Here is a 26,188-nt window from a genome sequence, read left to right as displayed (position 1 = left end):
AAGGTATGGCCTAATAAGCTTTAACCTGACGTCATAATCATAGAGTTGATGCTCTTGGTTGCACGTTTTAACACCTTTTTTAAAAATGATTTTTAATGAAAAAAAAAAAAAGATATTGTTGAACAGGATGCTAGCTAAAAAGGAGAAAAGCCAAAGTTATACTTCAGCAGAACCCATCCAAGAAAAGACCCCGGCAGGACCAAAAACTGGATGAATGCTGTTTAACTCATTTTTGCTGTTTCCTGCCATTTTATGCCACATTTACCTCTCTTAACCTTTTTTTTTTTTGCCACTTTTTGCTTGTTTTTGCTTCTGTTGGGCCAATTTCAGCCACTTTAAACCTTTTTTTAGCTGTCTTCCATCTTTCTTTCACCTGTTTTTTTCAGTTTTTGCCCTTTTATGCCATTTTGCAGATGTTTTGCCACTCAATACACATTTTTCCTATGGTTTTGCCCATTTTTGCCACTTCTTTTTGCAATTTTTATCCTTTTTTTTTACACTCTTTGCCCATTTGTGATTCTGTTTTGCTGCTTTTAACCCATTTTTGCAGCTTTCGATCCACTTTTTCTTCTTTTTGTCCAATTCCACTTCTTTTTGCCACTTCTATCCCATTTTTACCTTTTTTGTCAATTTTTTGCCACTTTTAATCTACTTTTGCGGCTTTTTGTGCACTTTTTGGCACTTTTGCTGCTTTAAGCCTATGTTTGCCACTTTTGTTTAGCCTGTTCGAACCCATTTTTGCAATTTTTTTTTGGCAGTTATAACCCATTATTAACACTTTTCCCTCGACTTTTTGCACCTTTTCACAATTATACAATTTTTTCTGCTTTATTTTCTGGCATCATTGCGTTTGTCCACGTCATGGCTTAAAATTTGACATTACTTTCCAGGTAGGATGTTTGTTAAAATGTGCTGCAAAGTTGCAGCCACTACTCTGAGTGATATGACCTATTCAAACTCAGAACTCTTAATAAAGCCCGGTCTATCCCTGATGGACCGACCAACCACAGTTGAAGGAGTTCCTGCTGCTCTCTTCTGGACACAGATATATCTTTATTTCATGTAAAACAAACAGACTAAAAAATTCCTTTATCCGGACTGCCATTAGCCTTTTGAATAGTTCGAGGTAAAATTTGTATATTTATTCATTGCTATTGTTTCCTATGAGTCTGAATGTTTCTTTTGTTTCTGAACTTTGATTTTATTCCTGTGGTGTGAGGAATTGCTTGTGTGATACTGCTGACTGTGAAGCAAATTGCCTAAATGGTTTAGTTCAATATGCTTATCCACATTGTTAACATCACCAATAAAAATGTAATTCTGTTCAAGAAAAAGGGTTTACATCTTAAAATCATTCATATCTGTCCTACAGCATAAATAAACACATTTATTTGCTTTGGTGATATAATACAGTTCTCAAAGCTTAACTTGGCATGATTTTTCTGACCTCCACGGGCCCCTGATTTGACTAGGCCTCAGAAAGCTCTCCTCTCTACGGGCAGCCTTATCGGTATGTAAGCATCACTAAAGCAACGTTCTGGTTGGTATTTTTCTGCTTTAAGAGATTTAAAATGTCCAACATGACAAAAACTTGCAGTTTAATGTAATATTTAGTGTTTCTGTAGTTTTTGGCTGCATGCATAATTTTTTTAAAGCTAGAGGATTAAAATGCCGAGTGCCACAGCACAATGCAGTGGGTGCTACTGTCCAAAACTCTTTATGCCCTCTGTGCTGATCACATGGCCAAAGACCACTGTCCACAGCCATTACTTTGAGTGGGGGCAACCCTCACAGCCTGACTCCGGCTTTTCACTGCAGTATCCCTCATGGTTTTGAATAGCTCCATGCACTTATTATTATTTTAAGTTTTTAATGGATATAAAACCAAGAAAACATGAAAAAAGTAAAGTAATGCTATCCTGGCATTAGTCACTGGAAAGAGTGCTGTATAAGGCAGGGGTTCTCAATGTTGGGGTTGGGACCCCCTTTGGGGTCGCAAGAGACTGAGAGGGGGTCACCAGATGCCTTAAAAAAATTATGAATATTTTAAAAATGATATCAAACTGTATATTTTAGTCTGATTTTTTTTTTTATTTTTATTAAAAATATATTTGTGCCACTTTTTAACCACTTTCCCTACACAATTTTACCACTATCATTGGCAACTCTTCATCAAATTTTGCACAGTATGGACCCGTTTTTGCTGCTTTTTTTCCTTACTATTGCCACTTTACACCAATTTTGCCTGATTTTAACCAGTTTTCATCACTTTTTTATACACATTTTAACACATTGTTTACACTTTTTTTTGGGTCAATTTTGGCCTATTGCTCATTTCAACCACATTTCTCTATTTGTGCTGCCCATTGTTGCCAGTTTAACCCATTTCTGCCAAATTTTGCATATTTTTCTGCCTCAGTTAACCCGTTTTTGCCAGTTCCAACCATTTTCTCCACTTTTATATCCCATTTCACCAAATTTGCCACATGGTTTTGCCACATTAACCCATTACTGCCATTCTTTTCTTATTTTTGCCACTTCTGTTCCATTTCTGCCACTTTTAAAATTCTATCAATTTTTTGCCATTTTTAATCAATTTTAGCCATTTTTAACCCACTTTAATTCTGTTTTGATTAAAATTGGCTTACATTCATAAGAAGAAGATACTAAGGCACAAATGTATAAGAAAATATGTTTGGGATATTTGTTGCTTTGGTAAGAGTGGTTGTTATTCAGGTTAAAAGTATGGATGTCACAGCTTAACATAAACAAGGGCTCCAAGTTTAAATGGGTCCCAGAAAGCTCCCCCCTATGATGACAATTCTTGAATGTCCATGGCTGTGTTCAACCACCTTCAGGTACAGTGGGGGTCCCGGTCTCTGGCACTTTTATTTTGGGGGTAGCGGGCTGAAAAGGTTGAGAACCACTGCATTAAGGAAGCATGGACAGCTAACTGAGAACGGAAGTCTTTTTTCTGTATCTCACTCAAGTTTTGATCTGCATATTTGCAACAAACCAAAACTATTCTGGGCCTTTGTTCATGTGTTTTATCTGTCAGAGTATAACTCCATACTCCATGTCCCTGATCCTGTAACGCCATGACCCTAAACAGTAATCTACCAGTTTAGCTTCACTGATTAATTTTATCTCATGAGGGAGAAAAGCTGTTAAAAGAGGCCTTTGTGGTTAACACAGTAACTTCATGAATAGAAACACTGTGTTACTACCAAACATCCCTCTGTTGACCTTGCTTCTGGCTGAAAAGCTTTGGTTGAGATGAATTATGAGGAGACATGTTTAAGGATCAAATAGGCTGGTTTGTTTGTGCATCAACACATTTATGTCAGAATATTTGTATTGCCTCTGTACGTTAAGCTGCATTCCCTTTAGGACTGGATAGAAGTGTCTAACCATCAAACAATGCACATAATGATTATTCCACGCGCTGTATCATATTATGCAAATGCATTGGGTAATTCAATGATGAACATGGCTTGATTGAGAATAAGGCTCACGTGCCTGGTGGAACCAAATTGATTAGCCTGCTCATAAAGAGCTGCAGTGGAGTTTTTCTATTCATAACCTGCAGTCGTGCCCCATGTGGTTTAGCATTACTAAAGCCATTAGTCACACACACACAAAACCACACACATTCAGAAAGTGGAACACACATACACAGACATCATTTGGAAGTCAAGCAGTGAATGACCTCTATGCAGGGACAATGGTTTTTAACAGATTATATCAACCTGGACCCAGTCAGCCATGCCCTGTGTGTGTGCATAACACACATCAGAATATTAATGCCACTATAACTGTTGTGTAAGGACATTCATGATGTAGATTTAATTTTAAAAATACCTGAAATAAGTTTAAGAAGCAGCCTAAATAAGGGAACGCTACGGTCCACTTCCCCAGGGAAAAAAGCATTAATGATCAACCCTCACAGTCCAAGCAAAGCGTCTGATATGAGCCCATTATTGGAACAAAACTCACAGAAAAACCCATTTGGGTGTTTCTGATCAGACCCATGATACGATAATGTCAGTGGCCAAAGGCCATGGTTGGGAAAGGACTAATCATTCAAGCAAAGCTGGCAACTCATGCATCTAAAAGCAAGCATTGTGTTGCCAGAATGCAATCATTTTGCATTGGGAGTGGGGGGGTAGCATGGGGCCCAGCAGAAGGAGGGTGGGCATGGAGGTTTGTACACATGGCAATCGTAAATTTAAGCAATGCAAACAAAGTTTTATTGAAAAACATAAACATTCACCATTCCTTATTAAAGCGACTTTTTAAATTTCACGTTGTGGTTCAAAATGAAAACCACTTCACTTCCTCTTAAAGTGCTATGAGCTTTTAATTATTTATTTTCATAATGGGCACTGTAGCACATAACTGTTAGTCCAGTAATGCCAGTGGTAGCCATGCTAGGACTTGCAGAAAATTGGGGAAAAGAAAGGAGAAGAAAATCACTGTGTCAAGCCTTTGACCCCAACAATAACTTGTTTTCAACTTGTTCAATACAAACTCTAAAAGCTGATGCGAGGCAGGCCAAAGTCTCAAATGCTAGGAAGCTAGCACCATGTCCAACAAACAACTTCATTGTTAATTTTATAGCCTGGATGGTTTCTGAGGCAGGTAACTAGCACACTAAAGTTTGGTTGGAGGTAACTAAATTCAATTTCCATTCATTCCACTGGGAATCTTTGGGACATAAAGTATGTTGAAAAAACAAATTTTGCATTGGATATATCAGAGGCTGAATCACAGTTTACAGGCTGCCAACTAGCTAACAGGCCATTTCCCTCAGTTCTGTTTCCAATGTTGCTTATCTGAATCATATTATCCTGCTAAAGTATGGTTGTAACCTACGTACATGATAGCAGTCAGATTGTTTTTATTAGCTATAAACAATTCAAGTCAATTCAATTCAATTTATTTAGGATAGCCCCTTGAGATGCAGCATCTCATTTTTGAGGGGGTCCCAAACAAAATACAGTTACATTTATCAGTCTGATGTGAAGTATGGTCTGATTGTCACATACATAAGTAGAAACAAGGTGCAATCCAGCTACTTTCCAGGCTGCAGATCCATTGAAATAGCTATTTAACTGAATAGGGACTGAGCCCATTCCTGGTGCATCAGGGCTGCCACCTTGTCACCTATTCTGTTTGTGATTTTCATGGACAGGATCTCAAGGCACAGCCAAGTGGAGGAAGGTTTTTGGTTGCTTGACCTCAGAATTCCATTTGTGCTTTTTGCAGATGACGTGGTTCTATTGGCTTCTTCAGCCAGGGACCTCCAGCAGGCACTGGGGCACTTGCGGCTGAAAGTGAAGCTGGTGGGATGAGGGTCAGCACCTCCAAGTCCGATGCCATGGTTCTCTGTCCCGAAATGGTGGATATCTCCCTCCGGGTGGGAAGGAGGATTTTTTTGCCCAAGTCAATGAGTTCAAACATTTTGGAGTCTTTCCACAAGTGAGGGTAGAATGGATTGTGAGATCCACAAGCAGAATGATGCAGCATCGACAATATTGCAGACGTTGTACCTTACCGCCGTGGTGAAGAGGGAGCTGAGTAGGAACTCTCAATTTACCAGCTGATCTTAATTTCAACCCTCACCTATAGTCATGAGCTTCAATGACTGAAAGAATAAGATCACGGGTTCAAGCAGTCAAAATGAGACTCCTCAGGAGGGTGTCTGGGCTCAGGCTTAGAGATAGGGTGAGGAGCTCGGACATCTGGAGGGATCTCGAAGTAGAGCTGCTACTCCTTTTGCGTCAAAAGGAGCCAGGTGGAGGTGGTTTGGTCATTTAATCAGGATGTCTTCTGGTCGCCTCCTTGTGGAGGTCTTCTGAGCAGGTTTAACTGGATGACCCCCGGGTTGACACAGGACTCGCTGGAGGGATTATACATCTCACCTGGCCTGGGAATTTTTCGGAATCCCCCATAAAGAGCTGGATGTTGCTGAGTAGAGGGATGTCTGGGTGGACTTGCTTAGCCTGCAGCCACTGCAACCTGGCCCAGGATAAGAGGAAGAAAATGGATAGATGGAGATTGCTTCTGAGACCTGTAGTCAAGATTTGCAGCTCGGCAGAAAAGACAAGATTGTAGGTATTTTCTAACTGGAGTGGCTCCTTTATTTGCTGGGTCGAACTGTCTTCTTGTCACTTTTGGCCAATCCTTGGATAAAGATTTCTCACTTCTAGACAGGGATAAATATTATCATGCATGTTTGTGTCTGCTAAGTGTCCTTTTATTGTGAGACTGTTGTGACTCCCTTTCTCTGAGTGTAACAGTGAAAGGCTTTGGTAGCCCCATGAGTCTGGCAGGGTGATGAAGAGACCCTCTTACAGCTTTTATCAAAGATAAGCGAGCCATCACACACATATATATGGGAGAGGTGTGGATGGCAGTGAGTGATGGAGACCAGGGCCCAATCACACAGAACAGAACATGGGTAGAGGAGGTGTCTGACACAGGAAAAACCCACAGAGGACAACTCTCTCTGTCACTCTCTCTCATAACTCCCTGAGAAGCCATTTGGAGGAGGAAAAGACATTTTGGCCCCGCGGCGTGTTGACCACAATTGATCGATGACTGGGCCTTGATTGTGGGTCGGTCTGAGGGGTTTTTGCACTTGGAGGAGGAGGTGGGAAGTCAGCCACAGTATGATACAAGCGATGATGCTGTTACATGTGCATCAGTGGTAAAATGACGGGTGCTAAATCCCACTTTATGCTGTCCATTTTTAAGTTGATCTCATCACTAAAATGTCCCTTAGGGAAAAACTGTCAATGCTGCTTGAAGCAAAATTTATATTTATCCACTCTCCAACTCATCTGCAACACCATGTGTCATTTTTTCTAACAGCTAGCCACTCACTGGCATAAAGTACAGTAAATTAAGTAGCTCTTTCAGGCTCTTGCATGGTTTAAACTACTTGATACAGTACTCCTATCTTTTTGTAAAACTGTTATTGGTGCCCCTCTACACATTACGCAGCGACATCATTGGGCTCTTGGACATCTTAACCTTGACCAAAAACAAAATAGACACAGTAAAGTGTGCAGAGAGTGGAGGGATAAGTGCATTCAGGCTGCAAGTTAGTGTCACTTCTTGTTTTAGTGGGGAGAAATTTAAGCCTACGCAAATGAGCTCGCTGCAAATACTCCAAAGCAAAATGAAATATTTAATAAATGTGTAACTGTATATGAACAAGGAATGAAAAGGGCTGTTTAAATACATTTATTCATCTACTGTGAACAGACAGTCATTGAGGGCTGAATGGAGGAAAGGAAGGAATAGAAACCTACTATATAAAGTAAGTTCTTTTGCAGCTTTAGTTCCTGCACATCTCCATGTTTACCTCAATAAAACACATCAGCTATACTGCAAGCAGCTGAGCTTTACAGCTCATGTGCTCATCATTTTCACAGCTGAATAAAAATGGTGTAAAATGAAAAACTTTTTAAGTTATTGCCCTATATCAAGATAAATCATGCTACACTGCTTTGAAGCAACAACACTGCTGATTCATCACTTTTCACCTCCATAGTTTTGTCATAAGAAGTGAGGAAGATATCAATTGTAAGAATTTTTTGTCATTCAATTCCATAACAAAGGATAAAACAAGACTGGCAATGACAGTGAAAGAACTAAACTCTAATGACAACGGGAGATGCTCTCAGAAGAGGGAAATATCCAAGAGTTAACTCAAACCAATGGTGTTAGGGGCATCCTCCCAGATCAGTGGTTCTCAATCTTTTTCCTTAGGGCTCCCACAGCTCATATCTAAGAAAATTTAAGCACCTCTGATGACCCATGTGGGAAAAATACACATCAATTTTAATTATTCCATTGATAAAATCCCAAATCAATTGGTCTCCATACACTTGTTCCTGATTAAAAAAAAAAGTCAATGAATAATCTATCCTTATTACAGCAGCATATTAGGGCCACTCTAGAAAAAAAGGTGTATGTATTTCTTACTTTAAAAGTCCTAAATTGATGTAAACAAAAACATATATTTTCTAAGTTAATAAAGTACAAAAGTTCAGTTTGGTTTCTTGACTTCTTCTTGACTTTTCACTGTTGTAAATTTACAATTTTAAAAACATGAAGAGTTTCATTCTCAGTTTTTTCCCCAAAATTTTGGACTTATTTTGCTAAATATTGGATTCTCTTAAGTTTTTTTTCTAATGCGCTGTTGTACATTAAGTCTCTTATCAGGATTTAAAAAAAAAATGTATTTACATATGATTTTGACAAAATCAGAGCAAATTATAAATTATAAATTATATCTTTTCGTATCATGCCTTATCAGGTCATTTTGTATATTACTTATCACTTATTACTTATCTTATATCGTTTCATAGTTTATTGTATCATATCATTTTATATCCTTTTGCGCTGTATCATACTGTACAGTATGGTATCATATTGTATCGTATGGTATTATATCATATTGTATTGTTCCCTGGATGATGTGTGGATCTAATTCTGACGTATGTATAATGGGCCAGTACTGACTCAAATAGCTAGATCGGATAGCTATGACAAAGAGCCAGTCCACGGGGCCAGCGTTTGAGGCCAATCAATAGTGTTAAGTCTGATGCTATCCTGTGCTAATGGCAAGCATATGTGTGCACAGCATTACTACCCTCAGTTCTACCCTCTGGTAAGCTTGTGCAACGTATGGAGGAAGCTAACAACAAAGGCTAAACAGATGTATGTGCAACACTTGTTACATCAAATACTCTAATGGCTACGACTAATTTATCAAGGCCTGAAATGCTGCATCAACACATTTAATTATTTGCACATTTGAATTATTGCGTATGTAGAGGACCTCTTACAATTTAGAGGGCCACACTTTGGCCAAAGTTGGCCCTGGCCATGCTCAATGCGTAAAAGCTTTAGTCCTCCTAGTAAGCTGTCTGGGTTCAAGTCTGACTCCTTTTCCACATGCCATCTCCCCAATTTCCTGTTCTATCCACTGTCCAATCAAATAAAGGCGTAGAAAGCCTTACAGTAACTCTCATAGAAAAAAAGAATGTTACACTGAGAAACTGTACCACATTAAACAGCATGCAGGAAACACCTCTATGATGTATCAGTATGCCAATAAGCCATATCTCCATATGTTAACTTGAGTCTGAAGGATCCCATTAAATAGAATACAATCTAAAAAGATCAATCAGCTTCTATGACCACAGCCCATTATTTTATACAGTCACAGGCTAAAGAGGACGTCTATGAGGCTTTACGACCGTGCTCAGAGGAACACGTAATGCTTTCTGATGCATCCATGCATCATTTCTCATAAGCAGTATAAATGTAATGTGCCATTAATTTAAGTGCAAGCATATCGTGATGTTAAACATTCATTATTAGCAATGTTATCTGACATGTTGTCTAAGATCAATAAACATAAGTTGTGCTGCTCTCCTACGTATTTTTGGATCCATTAGAGATACAGAAATGTGACCTACATAATTAATGCTGATCTATTATTTATCTATTCCACTTAGCTGACTTTACCAACTTGTTACGTCAACATCAGCACTCAAAATACTTTACAATGCAAATAACCCCACTTGTGGAGTAAGTCGATGGTTTTCGTGGTTATTTCAGCTGATTTTATAACAGTCCTTATCGTACAACCTCTAATGGATTATATAATTAGATACTTGAACATGTAAGCTCATTTTTTCAGCACAAAATAATCCTCTCTTACAGGGTTAATTAGACTTTTCAGTGAATTAGATGTAAAAGGGGTGTGTTCTTTTTTCCTAACACAGACCAGAAATCTCTGGTGTAGCCAGTCATTTATTCATAAACTCATGAAGGGACAGAGATCATCTTTACTCACTTTTCAAGCTGCTACTGTGTTTAAAATATGATTATTGTAAGGATTTCCCACAAATATTCTCAACAAGGACCAAAAGACTGCAGACTGAGGGGTTTTGTTTACTACATCTAAAATAAAACTGAAGCACTGCCTATGGTCCGTTTTAAAACGAGTTAGGACCATTATATACTACACCAAAGGATGTGTGCAGTTGCACGCTGTCTCTTGCTAGTCTTCTTCTTGTACGGTCTCTCAGTTTGTGATGACAGCCTTATTTAAGAAGATTTACACATGGACCATACTCCGGGGGACGTTCAATGCCTTGGATTTTTTTGTACCCATCTCCTGACTTTTCTTTTCTATAACCTTTTCTCTGAGTTGCTTGGAGTGTTCTCTTGCCTTGGACACTACAATAACATGAGACACATTCACTGCACACAGGTGATCCACATCTTACTACAATAATTAACGGTGAGTCTTTCTGTGTGTCTGTCTGTCTGTGTTGATTTGCATGCCACACTGTTGGTCAGATTGTCCTTGATAGCTCTCAGAAGACTTCTTGGGTGTACTGGTTTAAAACTCATGCCAAAAAAAAAAAAAAAAAAAAAAAAAAAAAATCACAAATATGCACAGATTTTTTTATAAAACACAAAATTGTTTTCCTTTCACTTCAGTGTGCCCCCCTCCCTGTCCCCTGTTATGCCACTTCCCCTGTGTAACACATATGCTCACTCTGCCAAAATCATACAGTCATACACACTAAAAGACAGAAATCCTACTGGGTTCATGACTCTGATTTTTTATCTACAAGTGACAGAGGAGTGACAGAGCTGGAAGATAATTGGACTTTGCTCAAACATGCCCACAAGCAAATAAATATGGCACACCTAGATGTGATGATACACCTGCTCCATGATCCTTGATCAAAGCAATGTTTCTTTAAAGCACTTCTCCATGCTCACATTAAACAAGATAACACAGCAGTTGGGTCACACGTTGGTGTGAGAAATAATGGTGTATTTGCTGTTGTTTGTCAGCTGTAGTTGCAGTGCTGACGAATCATGTTTGAATATGCATCTGTCCCTGCAGCCAGACAGTCTGATTCTTTGTTAAAGCTCCACAGTTAAGTGCACTCACTAAAACTCTGTAAATGAGTCAAAAGGCACAGATTAAGTGCTCCTCTTATTATGCTGTAGGCTTGTCACTGCAAATGCACACCGGCACGCAGGGATGCTGAGCCATCATGCAGTTATATGGGGGAAAACCACCCCTTTCCATGCAAACTGGCCTTAATGCATTAAGCATCTAATGACAAGGTTGGTAACAGCACGGCATAAATAGAGTTAAGATAAGTCTACTGTCTGTGAGAGCTGATGGAGGTGCACTGCAGTTTTTATGATGCACAAACTTTCCAGAGATTAGGAAACAATTCCACCTCTGTATGTCTTTAAAACAGATGATGATAAATGATGTGTAGGAGGGTCGCTAAATATAACTTTGACATTGCCATTACTAAGCAAGGAAACTTCATCAAGTTGGTTAACACAATATTACCATTTATTTCATTAAATGCACTGTTTGCTATTCTGGATATTTAACATGGACCATCCAAATCCATGCAGGATGTGGGCGGGATTGGACACAACTGTTGCAGGTGCTGGCAGGATTGGATAGCACTCACTGTGGGAGTGGGCGGTAATCCAGCGTGAGCAGGATAAAGAAAAGAGTCCCATATAGGGCTCTAGTTCCGCTAATTGACAGACGACTACACTGTGTTCCAAATTTTTATGCAAATTGGATTTTAGAACTTTCATTTTTTTGTATTTCAGTAAAACTCATTGTATTGTGTCTCAGTGGATGACTGAAACCAATTCAGACACATGTGATGATTAGTTCGCCATGAGCCCAGTTAAAGGAAAACTACTGAAGATGGACATTCCACATTTTTAAGCAGGCCACAGGTTTCAGCATTATGGAAAAGAAAAAGCATCTCTATGCTGTTGAAAAGCATCCAACAGTGCAATACCTTGGACAAAGTATGAAAATATTACGTACTGTTGTACTGGATGAAATTATCCTCTAACAGCTGATTACTTGAAAATTGTCATTTGCATTAATATTTAGGAAAATCTGAGAAAAAATCATTTGCATAATAATTTGGAATGCAGTGTAAGACCAATTTTCTGGACCTCTGCGGAGTTAGGTCAGTCACTCTAAAGGGATGAATATTTATGCAGTCACTTGTTTTACATTTCATATTTTTATTTAATTGACATTACTCTGTAGAAATCTGTTTTCACTTTGATGTTAGAGACTTTTCTTGTACTTTTTTGTCAATAAAGCTAAATTGAACATAATTGTTTCTAAAATTTCAAAAAAGGGTAAAACATCCAGGGGGGTGAAGACTTTTTATAGACACTGGATGATGTAGGAGTCGTTCACTGCCTGCAATTGGAACTTAACTTATTAGCTAGCTTTGGTGTGTATGTGGAGCTGGGTGAAGAGTGACATAAATCTGCATGGACAATGACGTGATGATGGTGGCGCTTTGTTTGTTCAGAAACACTCTAGAAAGAACTTATGGTTTAATGAAATAAACTTAACAAGCAACCCTTGTCTACAGGCCACTGGACACAGATATAACTATAACTGAGCTTTGGGTTTGCTTAAAAAAATAAACATACATTACATATTCTCAAAACCTTATCTCTCTCTGATTTCTGTGTTTGTTTCTTTCCAGCTGTCCTTCATCCTCGCTCTTCTTCTGCGTTTCCTCTGTTAGCCTTCTAGATCTGCTCACAGCTAACACGTCCCTCTGCAGCGCTCAAGGGCACGCTGCACGAGCATGCAGCACACAATGCCAGGGCGACACACACACACACATATATACAGTGTTAGTGTGTGTGTTGACCATATGGAAGAGTGTATGAAGGAGGGGGTGAATCCTGCTAGGACAGTTGACACTGCACAGATGCTAGGCCACACACAAACACTTACAAATACCCAGAGAAACACAGGCATATTTGCATGCATACAGTACACACATACAGTGGCATTCTGCACAGTGTGTGGTGTTGTGAGAGCGGTAATGAGGCAGGAGTGGGAGGACGGCTGGTGTGCCTCCCACTGCCTTATGCTAGGGGGGTTACCCAGCTCAGTGGTGAAATGACAGAGCGCTAGCGTAGACCACACACACACACAAAGAGAGGGCAATCACTTTCCTCTGGGCATACGAGGAACACTGAACATGGCTAATTTATTAACATTAAGATAAGTCACCATCCAGGAATAATGTGAGAAAGTGGGACGAGTTCAGGGAGAAAAGAGGGCACTTTAATGGGAATTTGTAGATCATGGAGAGAAATCACTCTAACATGACCCTGCTGTTCATTATTATTATGAAAAAGTTTAATGATTAATTGATAAAAACAACTTTAAAAAGCCAGAAGCAGTAATACATCTCATTTTCAACAGCTTTGCAAGAGAAAACTTTCGTTAGAGTTCACACATGTAGACTGACTGTGGATTACATACAGTATGTGAAACCAGTGTATATGAGAACTAAATGGACATTTCCCCCTTGTGATTTTACAGATTTAAAGTGAAAATGACTCTGCTTACTTGCTTTGTTACATCAGCAGATGTAAGATGTAAGAACGGCTAAAACTTTCAAAATAGAATCAGATTAAATTTCCTTTTAGGGACAGGGTACAAGATAAGGTAACATTTAACAGAAGTTTATAGTTTAAAACCTGACCTAGAAAATCTGATAACAAAACATTTAATCAAGCCGAGTAACTGGTCTGCTTACAGGAAAAAAGCTCATCCTACCCAAAGTCATGTTTGGGAAGAGCAGAAACAATCTTGGGGGTTGATAGGATAATTGTTCTCTGGGTCACATTCATTATGGGCTAATCAGAGTGAAAAAACATAACATTGTTGGCATTGCTGCAGAGGAGTGAACTACATAACAAAAGCTCGACAAGCAGCTGTTATCATTATTCACTATCAGTGGAGCCAGTTGTTAAAGCAAACTCTTGCCAAAGTGGGTTGGGGTAAAGTACATCTTTTCCACCAAGAAAAGATTCCAGTGTGTGTTTGCTGCTCTTTTAGTAAAGAAATGTTGTCCAGTTCTAATTAGAGATGCACTGATGGTGAAAATTGAGGCTGATACAAATGTTTAACTCTCAGAGACTGACACAGCTCCCGCTCCAAAATGTTTAATAACTTTTGAACGGTTTATCCTATCCAAATGCTTTAAAAACTGGATGAAAGCTGAGATTCCCAGCTTTCTGCTGGTAAGGAGAAAGGAGCACTGAAACACGATTGTGATTTGCTGCACTGATTGGCCTCAAAGATCCATGTGGTTTGCATTCTATACTTTTGCTGTTCGTTGTTAATAAATATCTCTAAATAAGAGTCATGGTTGCCTTAGTGTCTTTTGTAATTAGATATTAATCTTTTTTATTGAATAAAACACTTTAAGACTCATCTACATGGTCAGCAAATAAAATATAGGAAAACACCTACTTTTCAGAGAAAAAAAACACCTAGAATTATATGATTATAAATGGCTGTAACTTTCTAAGGAAAGATTAGATAACAATTAAAATTTATATGGAAGTCCAAAACATCAAATTACAACTTTCTAAATCAAAAAAAGCAAACTTCCTTGGGTTAAGTTCCAGTTCAAAGTGAAAAAGCACAAAATCTCTACTGGCATTTTTCAAAATTTCAGTTAAATTTATCCATTCTGAGACCAAGTACATGTAAAATTTGAACAAAAAAATTAGTTACATTGAAAGTCTAAATTGTCCTGGTTAAAATGATGTATGGTGATTGATGTTGAATACTAGCAGATTTTTTAAAAAACAACATAAATGCAGATAAGTCAGGTGTGCCCCAAAGTGGTCTAGGTCTTTAAGGATTAATATAAGATTTTCACCAATGCTATGCCAATACTGAATTTTCAGTCAGGACAAACATGATTTGTCAAGAAACACTCATGATACTTCTCTTTATCAGCAGTTATTAATTTTGCATTTATTGCAATATTTTTAATATTTGGTGGTATAGCTGTTCTTGGTGAGCCTACATGGAAAACATCAAACAGGAATAACACATGTCCCAGCCCTTTCTGTGCTTAAAAGGAAAGCCTGGAGCAGGGAGAGAAGCAGCAAAAAACCCAGAACAAAACCTGCATCAGTGACAATAGAATGAAAATGATTAAGTCAGAAACAGAATAAGGGAGGAGCTGGGGTGTAGGAGGGATGCAAAACGCAGCTTACAGAAGGAGCATCAAAGCACAGCCAGGCTAGAGCTGCTTAAATAATGGGAAATGACTTGATATTCTTTGAGCAAATCAACTGGCTCCCAGCTGATGAGGGCTTGTTTGAGGTAAAGCTGATCCCTGCCTGAACCAACGCTATGCTCAGGTTTTTCATTACCTATTTCCATGTAACACCCTAAGTGTGCCACCATTTTGAAATCAGATCAGAGTTTGTCCAACAGGTCACTTTTTCAGTCCGGTCAACAATGTCTTATTTGATTCAGCAGCTAGATATACCTGATGCCAACAGTAAATTGATTGTACACAACAGATAAACACTGATGACTGTTGTCTGTTCATGCCACATAACTTGACGATGTTTGTTAACAGGGCAGATATTGATCTATACTGATGTCAAGCCAATGCATCTGTGCATCCGTAGTTATAACAGCCACTGTAGCTGCATCCATGCTAATCTATTCATAGGCCTCCATTGTTTACAGTCTTGCAGTTGCTTGCTCTTATAGTTGCTCAAGTGATGCTGACTGGGCTGTTCATTCTTTGGCCATGAGCAACTGTATCAGCTTGAAGCTGACCTTTGGTGGATGACCTGCTTATCCACCAAAATTGTTGGACTAGTTGTTTGTTTTGCACTACTGGGTTTGACTGGCAGCTCTCACTCAGCACAAACAAACCACAGGTCACAAGGTAGCTTGTAAATTTGTGTGTAGTTTAAAGCGCTGGCAGGCTCCAAACCTAAGTTTCAGATGCTTTCCACCAGTGCAGGGTTCTGAAAGCTGCTTGCAGCATTTCCCATTCCTTTGGTGGTGATTGTAAGGCTTTTTAAATGGCTGAGCTCGCTAAATATACATATGCTTTCATTTAAGGACACTACACTCGGAAAAAGCTCAAGAAACGATGGAAAGGAATCCATGCTAACAGTAACAACAGGCTAAAACCTGGACATTACCCTCAAAAAGCAGAGTCACAGAAGTTCCCCCCAGAGTTAGGGTTAGTACTCAAATCTGCCAGCACAAAACAGTTGTGAGTGGTTTACTGAGCCACATGGCCATCCATAACCACAATGTTTTTGCTTAATTTTGCCCTTTTCCTTATGCCTTGTGTCTCAGAAAGATACTCTGTGCAGACTCTGGCTCCATGACAAATGGTCAGATTTTGAAGAAACAGGAAAAACAGAAAGTCTCTGCCTACCTTTGGATGTCTCCGTGCCATACGGCCCACTGCTGCCATCAGTCAGGTCAGGCATCCAGGCATCTTTCACTGCTGACTTGAAGACTTGGCGGTTGTCTAAGCTCTGGATGGGCCTGAAGTTGCTGCGCAGATACTCCACGGACTTGACATGGTCCTGCTGTTCCGTGGTGAAGATGGAGTAGAAAGCCTCCAACTGGTGACGATGAGGAGAGCGAGCATGGCAGAGAAACAGAAGGAGAGAGAGAAATAAAGCTGAGTTAGAAGAGTTGGTGTTGAGCAGATGGATGGATGTGAGTATGGTGGTTTTTACATTCATTAAACAGCAGCAGCCATTCTGAAAGATACACAACATGAGATCTAGACATAATAATTGAAACACACGATGAGATATGATGAAATTTTAATGATCCCCATGAGGAAACTGGGTCACTGCTGCAGCAAAGCCACAGCTTCATACAAAAACATCAAAGTCAAAGGAGAATATCATAAATACAAGAATAATAATCACCACATGCAGAGTGCATTCAGTAGATCGACGCATCAGAGAAAAATATGATAATGTGAACAATATCACTGTGAAACGTTTTAATAATTCCCTCTGGTATCAAGTATTTAAATGCTCTTAATGTGTTTTTATTATAAAATAATAATCTGGTATAGAAGGGAAAATACTCATGCTCTTTTATGCTGAGATAAAAATGAGAAAATTGCAGACAATCTTATCTGCAGCCCCAGTTTGGAGCAAGATAAGAATTCAACATTAACTTAATCTGGCATCGAAGTGGACCTGCTTTCACTAGATATGTGTAGATGGATAATTGTGCTCACATTCAGCACAACAAAGTCGATATTTCCTAATGACAACCTCAGAAAAACAAAACAAACTCAAGTTTTAAGTCATGGCAGTGAAAAAAGTGATTAAAACACACCCTGGTTTGAAACTGCTAATGAACTTTCTTGTGTCGATTCTTGTCTTTTCTTGATTCAGACTTGGGACCCAAAAGAGTGACTGCTTCAACCAGCCTTTGAATTAATGATTTTATTCCCACTCCTTTCTGTGTTTTTGACTGTAAAGTTTGGTCTGAGACTTGATGTGCTATCCAGGTAGATGGTTAGGTTAGCTTATGTAGCAGAGAGGCACAAACACAGTCAACGAGGTGAGCAGGTGACTGAGGCTGTGTGAGTCAAATGCAGTGATTCATTTTAGATGAAGTAAATTTTACATTTACATCCTGCCCTGACTGCATGCAAGAGCGGGAAGTAAATTTCAGTGTTTTTTCAAGATTCCATATATTTATCCCCTTTACCTGGATAACAAAGCTGGTTTTTCCAAGATTATTTGAAAATTTTTCAAGAAATGTGCATATTTTCATGCTGTATTGGAAAAAAATGATTGCATGCATGTCTGTCTGTAATGATCTGCTTTTAAAACATGTTCTTTTCTGTCCTGCCTCTTTTTCAGTCGTGCTTCATCCATTCAGGGTCCAATCTAACCTTTCTTTGATCAAATACATATGAGTGGGGGAACACTGAAGAATTTGGGTCATGATTTTTCATAAGGCGGTGCTGGTGGGTCCTGAGGCCAAACCAGTTGAGAACTACTAATCTAGAGGAGGCCAGATGAGTCCATAAATGTTACCCAGTATCCATAATCCAATCCAATGGTTGTTTTTCTCCTTCTTTCTGAGCACTAACATTATACAGAATGCTTCTATCGTAGCGTTGATTGACACTCTTTGACCCGCCCCCCCAGTGACTTGTGAACTCGCACCTAGTCGCAGAGAAAATGGTGACGTCAGCATCCAATTGACCACGAAACACAATGAAAGAGCTCCAGTAAAAGTTTGGGAAAACTAAAAATCTGTTATTTGTTTTTAGGTTTTTTTGTATGAGGCCCTTGTGCTGTGTTCTGTTTTGAGTGATGCTAGACTTGGGCTCCTCTTAGGTGCAGACGGACTTGAGCACTGGGGACATAGACTCAAATCAGACTGAAGGTTTGGTGACTCGACAGCAACACTGGCTCAAAGACTTGTGAGTGGGATTTTTTTTTTTTTTTACCCATCTCACTCTTTGAGTGAATAAAGGACATTTCCTTCAAAGTTATCTTCTTCCTTTGAACTCTGAAGTGCATTTTTTAAGTTGAATATGAAAGACAACATAAATCGGGTCAACTGCAGGGCAAATAAATGCTGCAAGTAAAGCATCTCAAACAAAACAACTGAAAGCAGGGTCATTCAGAAGTCCAATCCCAGTACTTCTCTTATGAGAAGAAACAAGTACCAGAACAAACAGAAAGTCTGCATAGGCTCCAGTACAACACTAAAACATGACAAATGTGCATGCAATTCAACATACAATCTACTCAGAAGTAATCTTTGCAGATAAAGATAATTCATTTAAAAGAATGATAAAAGCTTTAAAAAGTGTGGCATTTGAGAATGAGGCAACAAAATCAGAGGAAAGAGGAAAAGTCAACTTCCTGATCCAGCCCTGCGGGTTTACTTGAAAAACATGAACTTTCAGTGAGTGCTGGCACTTGTGGCCTGCATCTCTGAAGAGCCGTCCTGGGAGATAATTGCAGTTTTGGAGTCCTTATTGCATATTCATGTTCTGTCATAATGTCTGTCAGGCGGTGGCCACAAAAACACTCCAAAAGGTGCTACAAATGGAGTGTTGGAGTTGGCAAAGTCCTTGAGATAGACAGTTTTTATATGAACACATTGAAATAATAAGTTGCAATTAATGCTGTCACATTATTTGCATAAAAGTGGACAAACCAGACAAAACAGCCTTGTCCAATAGCATTCAGTGTGTGGTTAGGGGCCGGACTCAGGCCTGCTGGCGATGGATGATGGATCAGAAATTTCCAGTTGACAGTGGGCTGATTCAGGCACCAACTGTGGTACAAAGCCACCTAAAAGTGCTGCCTAATGAGAATGGAAACTGAGGGGCAATGGATCAGCCAAGAAAAATCACATCTGATACTCTGAGGGGAAACTAAAACATGTTACATCTGGATGGATTTGGCGGAACACTTGCTTGGGATTTGGAAAAAAAACTGGAAGCACATCTGGAATAACAGAGACGGCTAAAGACAGAAAAGTTAAGACAGAACGGATATAAAAGCATGAGTCAACGTTAACTTACTAAAGATGAGGATGGCATTTGTTTTACACCGCACAAAAGGGGTTGGAATATGAAAAAATACAATGATGGGCTCTGTCACTGATCCAAAATGAATCTCTGTTTGCATGAAGTTGATTGTGTAAACAGCTGTTTGTGTTAAAAAGCAATTGAACAGGTGTACCTAATAAAGTGGCCAGTGAGTTATTCCTAGCAGCTTTTATTGTCTATCAGTTAATGATAGGCGATGATTTCCAATGAGTTATTAGATTTATTCATCACAAACACAAAGTCTACAGAGAGGATACAGCAAGATCTGATCAACACAAATGCCTAGTATGATATTTTCTTCATATATTTTTGGGGAAAAGAATCTCTTAGAACAGAGGTTCTCAAATGGTGTGGCAAGGCACACTAGCGTGCCTTAAAGGGATACTTCAACATTTTGGCAAATTCGTCCATTGCCATAATTCCTATAGTCTTAGTAATAGGTTCGTTACCTTCAGTTGTCAGTGCAAGCTATTTTTAGATCTGCCGAGTTTGGACCTGCCGTGCCAACTCAATGTAAGCAGACGGTATTCCGGCTTTCCCTCATCAAACTCATCAAATACACAATCCAACAACTCCAAAATGCTCTCGTGGCCAAATTGTGACCTACACATTCAATTAGTTTTTGCTAATTTCAACCCATTGTTTGGCCACTTTTTTTTTTTTTACCAATTTTCACACATGTTCACTTTGTTTTGCAACTCTTTGTCCAATTTTTCCATGTTTTTTCATCACTTTTAACCCGTTTTTGCCATCTCCATGATCCTCCAGTTGGCTGGGCCCCAGAAAGCTCTCCCATTTATCTCCCCTTACAGGCCACCTTGACTGTAACATTATTCAAAAAGTCTATTTTGTATTGACTTAAATATGGTGTGCCTTGAGATTTTGGCTTAACCTTAGGTGTGCTTTGAGTGGAAAAAGTTTGAAAACCACCGTCTTTGAACAGCAGATGCATTCTACAAAGATCTGGCAAACTGCATCAGTTTTTTTGGCAACTGAATATAGTAAAAGACAAAATAAAGACTAGACTATTTTGGTCCTCATCACAGACCTGGAACCAGCAGTATTGACTTTCTTGCCATAATGTGAAGAGATAGGATGAGGCATGTATACTTTTATTTGCCCCCATTCTGTTAAAAATGAAAGAAAACAAGTTTAAAGAGCCTTCTGTTAAATATCACCAACCTGATCTGAATCCAAACATCAGATATTCACATGAAAAGTGCAATCAATATTCAAAGGTAAGAAAAAACTTTCTGTGAGTTTAAAATGTGGGATTTGAAGGTTGTACTGGGATTTTTTAGCTCTATAAATAAAATTGGTTGTGTAATCTTGTGGGTGTTAATGAACTTAATGCAACACAACCCTTCAGATCACATATTCCAGTAGTAGCTCCTGTGGCTGGTGACTCTGACTCGGCGTTATTGTTTCCAAAGTAGTTGAAATGCAAGTTTAGCTGCCATGCTATCAAGCTGTGAACATGTTGCTCGACGCCGGGTTGATGTTGAAGTTGGCCTCTTCCTGCATGCTGCCATTTGTCAAACGCGTGCTGGGTGGCAAGACGTGCGACCAGACATGGATTTACACTGTGTGATTGAAGTGTCATCGTTCTGTCTGTGCTGGCAGATGGAGACGCTGTACAATGTGTTTGGAAGCAAACAGCTTGTGTGCACGGGAGTGTTGGAGAGGGGAAGGCGGCGCTGAGAGACAGATTTAGTCTGATGAAGGTAAATCTCAGTGTCAGCAGAGGGATGGAAAATTCATCCTCTGACCTTTTTTCATCTGGAACTAGTGTGATTTTGGGAGGGTTGCCTGCTGGCTCGTTAAAGTGTGTTTGACTATGAACCATAATCCTGAAGGAAAAAGAAACTTAATCAAAATTAGAGAATACCTTCAAATGGCAGTTATGGTTGAATTCAATAAAGCAAAAACAACTCAAGTACAGTTTGGTTGGACGGTGCATTATTCTTCTGGGGGAAGGGACAGCTTTACGATGTTCGCTCGTCCAGCTGTCTGCCCTATATCCTGTTACAGAGAGTGCTGTTATGTGTCGTTGCTGCAGCTCTGACATCTTTGGGTATCATTTCCAAGACTGCATGTCTGATGCTGATGTGTTTAGGAGAGCAGGGATGGAAAGGGCGAGGATACGGAGCAGCAGCTGCGGTCTCCTGGGCCTGATTTCATATTTTAACCTTTTCAGTTCATAATTTTGACTTTTAACTCATATTTTAACATTTTAGATTCACAATTTAAAATTCTAAGTCATATTTTGACCTTTTAAAATTATGATTTGACATAATTTTATTTCACATTTTTGGCCTTTTCAATTAATAATTTTGACTTTTTATCTCCAACTTTTACCTTTAAACTTACAATTTGGTATTCTAAACCATATTTTGACCTTTAAAAAAATCTTGATTTTGACTTTCTCATATATTTGCCTTTTAAAAACATTATTTTGACTCTTAATGTCATGTTTTGACCTTTTGAACTAATAAGTTTGACATTACATCTCAGAGTTTGAGCCTTTAGTACTTTCTTAAAATATCAAAATTGTTTATCACCAGTGCTGTTTTTATTTTCATAATTTATTATCATTTGTGAAAATGAGGTTGACAGTTTATTGTTCAGTGCTGACCCTGTTGACTTAGAGCCCTCAGCTGATGTAGGTCTATTGGTCCCACCAAAACTTTTGCAAATTTTTTTGCACACATGGATTCTGGATATCTGCTGATACAATGATTCTCTTTTCAGTTCATATCTGCCAATACAGACAACAATACAGTGCATTCCTGAAAACATCATACTTTTCAACAGCAGCTGCAAAATAAAAGCGAACCACCCATTAAGCATATTGCTTTGGTGACCAGGTTAGGGTCGACTTTTCCAAGATAACAAAAGTCAAATGTGAGTGTTGAGGCGCGAGATGAATAAGAGAAAGCCCCGACAGTTTGCCAAGTTAAAAACCCTCAGGATTTTATCTGAACAAAGCCTGAAAATGGAGATATCAGCGCACAATAAGAGAGTAAACACAGATCCATGCACAGCTCCTTAGCCTACTCCTTTGTGTAGGAGTAGCTTTGTTGTTGACTGCTAATTTAGATTTTTACTTTAGCCCTTTTCCTCTTCTCTCCCACTTTAGGTAGAAGGTTACATGTCCCATTATGCTTTTGTTAAGCTTTGGGAGTGGGCAGGGATTTAGAGTGGGTGGGGAGGACATAGGTTAGGTTTTAGATTCTGGGTTTGAATGCAGCTGAAAAATGGATACACACACACACCTAAAGTGTTTGTTATTTAGGTCTCTTCAGGCATTTAGGCCCACGGGTTGGCACATTAAAGACCTAATCTGGCTGTGTTTCCACTGCCTGCACAAAAATATGTATAAATAGTACGTTCCTCTAACAGCTCCTGCAAAGTGAGCATTTGGAAGACCCCAAAATCTTTTCTTTTGAAAAATCTTTGTGATGGAAAAAAAACAGCAGGCCTGGCATATAGGTGAACTGTGCAAATGACTGATTAAGATACAATCCATGGAGAACAGGCTAAAGGGAAATCTGCGCTGGTGCATGCAAAATGCTCTGCAAAGTTAACGGCAACCTGAGTGCAACTGTCCTGTTTGCATACGGGTAATTGAGAGAGATCAAAAAAGTTGGGTTTGAGTGTAAGTCTGAGTGTATGAAATGACATAAATATATCTTTAAATCATTACTGTTTATGCAACTTCCTTCTGCTGGTTCATAAGTTGGTCTGCTTTGCTTTCACACCTCAAACCAACCGCACCAGGGTTCATTTGGGAGTGAACCAAGACCCCCCCTGGTTTTTTAGCCAACCAGAGTTCCCTTGTTTGGTCTGCAGGAGAGTTGTAGCTTTCACACTGCTCCAAAAGACTGGAATATCCAGGGAAATGAACCAGAGTTTGTTTAAAGCAGACCAGACAGCTGTGGTGTGAAGGCAACCTTAAAAAACAGCATAAGAGTGTTTTTGGAACGAATTTCTTCCAAGAACAGTTGGTGAATAAGGCCAAATAAGATGATCTAAAACAAAGTAGAATCACACTAGTGTCTCATCCACTATTACAGTGTCACTAATGAAAATGAAGAAAACTCTTTGGAGGACATTGGAGAATGTGGCCACTTAACTGTTGGTCCTCTAGCTCAGGGGTTCTCAACCTTGGGGTCGGGACCACATTTGAGGGATGGAGACGCTGAGAGGGGGTTTCCAGATGACTTAAAAAACGAAGAACCTTTGTTTTAATTACACTGTTGCCAACCTTACACCAATTTTGCCTAATTTTTACCAATTTTTTTTTTTTATCACTTTTCCCACCAATTTTGCCAATTTTAACATATTTTGCAACTTAAAACCTATTTTTTTCTCAATTTTAAACCCTTTCCACCACCTTTTTATGCCTGTTTTTGCCACTTTCAACCAAATCTTGCTCTCTGCCAACTGTTGGCTCTGTTGACACATTATTGCCACTATTAACCCCTCTTTAACACTTTTTATGCCACATTCTACAATTTGATATGCCCATTTTTGCCAGTTTCTCACTATTTCTGCCTCAGCTAACCCTTCTTAGCCAGTTTATATCTATTTTCATCCCATTCCACCAAACTTCCACCTATTTTTGTCACTTTAACACCGTAACAAACCACTTTTGAATCCCGTTTTACCACTTAACATGCCCATTTTTGCCACTTTAACTCATTTTTGCCATTTTTTTTTTGTGTTTTTGCTACTTGTATCTATTTTCTGTCATTTCTAAACCATTCCTGCTACTTCTAAAATCCAATTTCACCACCTTTCTCACCACTTTTTTGCCATTATTAACCCATCTTAGCTATTTTAACTTATTCTAATTCTATTTATAACAAAAGGATTTACATTTGTAAGAGTGCTACTTACTGCACAAATGAATTAAAATTGTTTCTTTGATGAGAGTGGTTATTATTCAGGTTAAATATAAAACACCAAAGCTTAACTTTACAGTGGACCATGATTTTGCTGGCCCCAGTTCGGCTTGGCCCCAGAAAGTTCTCCCATTTCCCCCCAATAGACGGCCTTGTCGGCACATGACTTTTCTAGAATGTTCATGGCTGTGTTCAGCCATCTTCCAGTACAGCGGGGGTCCCCGGTCACCGGCACCTTTATTTTGGGGGTCACAGGCTGAAAAGGTTGAGAACCCCTGCTCTAGCTGGTGGGTTTCAGATTCAGTTCAATTCAATTCAAATTCAAAAAACTTTATTGGTCCCCAAGGGGCAATTTAAGGCACTTTAGAGCAGCAGCATTACAAAAAAGAACAAAGGTTAGAGACAAAGTGTCAGCTGACAGAACAATAAGGCAGGACAAAGGTATGTACAAGTCTAAACTTAAGAGTATCAATAAAGGAGCAGAAAAGAAATAATAATTTAAAAAGTAATAAATAAATAAAGATAAAAATGTACAGGTCTAATAAATAAACAAAGCTAAGTGAACTGGATGGAGTAAAAAAGTGTAGTAGAGCAGGAGGATAGTTACAGCAGTGAGTAAATATCAGACAGAGCTATATGAAATGGACTAAAACTGAACCAATAGGTTGAAATAGTGCGAACAGACAGGTGTGCCACACAGAAAATAAATATATCAATAGAATTATTTGTAAGTGAAACAATGTTAAAGTCAGACAGAAAGTGCAGTCAAGTAAATAAAGTAAATAATTACCATGATTACCAGATTGGTTGTCTGGAAAAACATTTTGGAGGCGCTGCAACCTTGTGGTCATGTCTTTGAATCTGAGGGTGTTGTACTCAAATCTGGCATGTGCCTCCTCTTTCCACTTTCAGTCTATCTCAATACAGGCAAAAAGCCCAAAATAAACCTTTAAAAAAGTAGGGAAACAAACATTTTTCTGATAAATAATGCAGCTTTAATGTCTGAGGAGGTTCTAAATAATTCAAGCAACTTCACATAATGTAATTTGCAGTTTCCTAAAGTTAACCTCACCTTAGCATTCTCCTGGAGGTGCTGCAGAAGTCATTTTTAAGCGTGTATAGTTACTATTTATGGCCTGCCTCTAATCTGTATTTCTCCTCACACAGTGGACTGCAGTTTGCACGAGGCAGAGAGCCCGGGGCCATTCCTCCACTTCTTGATCACATGCAGACAGACTGTGCTCACATTAGCAGCAGAGTGCAGTCTCACATCAGGCCACAGAGCAGCCGTGACCTCCACGCCAGGCTCCAGTCTGAGCTGAAATCAGCACAGCATCAGGACAGAAAGGCCGGTCTCAGCAGAAATAATCGAAGCCAGTCTGCTCTCATCGTATAGGCAGCCTGTGTTTGTTGCTATGGGGAACAACACGATCTTTTAGAGAAACAGGGACACAGTGTTTTTCTCCATGAAGAATTACCACTGCCTCAGGCTACAGCTGCTTCTGACTCTTAAAGGGAATAAATAAGGCTTGTTCTTATTTCTTCTAAGGAAGAAATCAGGAACCACATTTGGATGTCTTTGCATTTTTTATTTATTTCTTTGCTTTGGGCGAGGCTTATAGGAATCACTACAGGATCAGGAATAGTTCGAAATCCTCCAGGCCTGGAACAACTTTTCAAGTTCTACTTACACCAAAGTTTCTGCAGTAAGAACTGATCTGGTGTATTTAGGTAACAAACATGTATTTCCTGCAGGGACAACTCTTCTTG

At 39.1% G+C, this 26,188-nt stretch overlaps 1 protein-coding gene across 1 annotated transcript in view; it reads right to left on the bottom strand.

Moving 5' to 3' along the window:
* The window catches only part of LOC121507021 (receptor-type tyrosine-protein phosphatase gamma-like), a 769,028-nt gene that overhangs the window by 102,338 nt on the left and 640,502 nt on the right, over positions 1 to 26,188 (bottom strand). Inside the window, exon 8 of the mRNA XM_041783136.1 lies at positions 16,338 to 16,530. Coding sequence (XP_041639070.1) covers positions 16,338 to 16,530 — 193 coding nt within the window. The remainder of the gene's footprint in view (positions 1 to 16,337; positions 16,531 to 26,188) is intronic.

Source organism: Cheilinus undulatus, linkage group 3, assembly GCF_018320785.1.
Source record: "Cheilinus undulatus linkage group 3, ASM1832078v1, whole genome shotgun sequence".
NCBI classification, from domain to species: domain Eukaryota; kingdom Metazoa; phylum Chordata; class Actinopteri; order Labriformes; family Labridae; genus Cheilinus; species Cheilinus undulatus.
The sequence above is the reverse complement of the archived record's forward strand: the minus strand, read 5'-3'. Positions and strand labels throughout refer to the sequence as shown.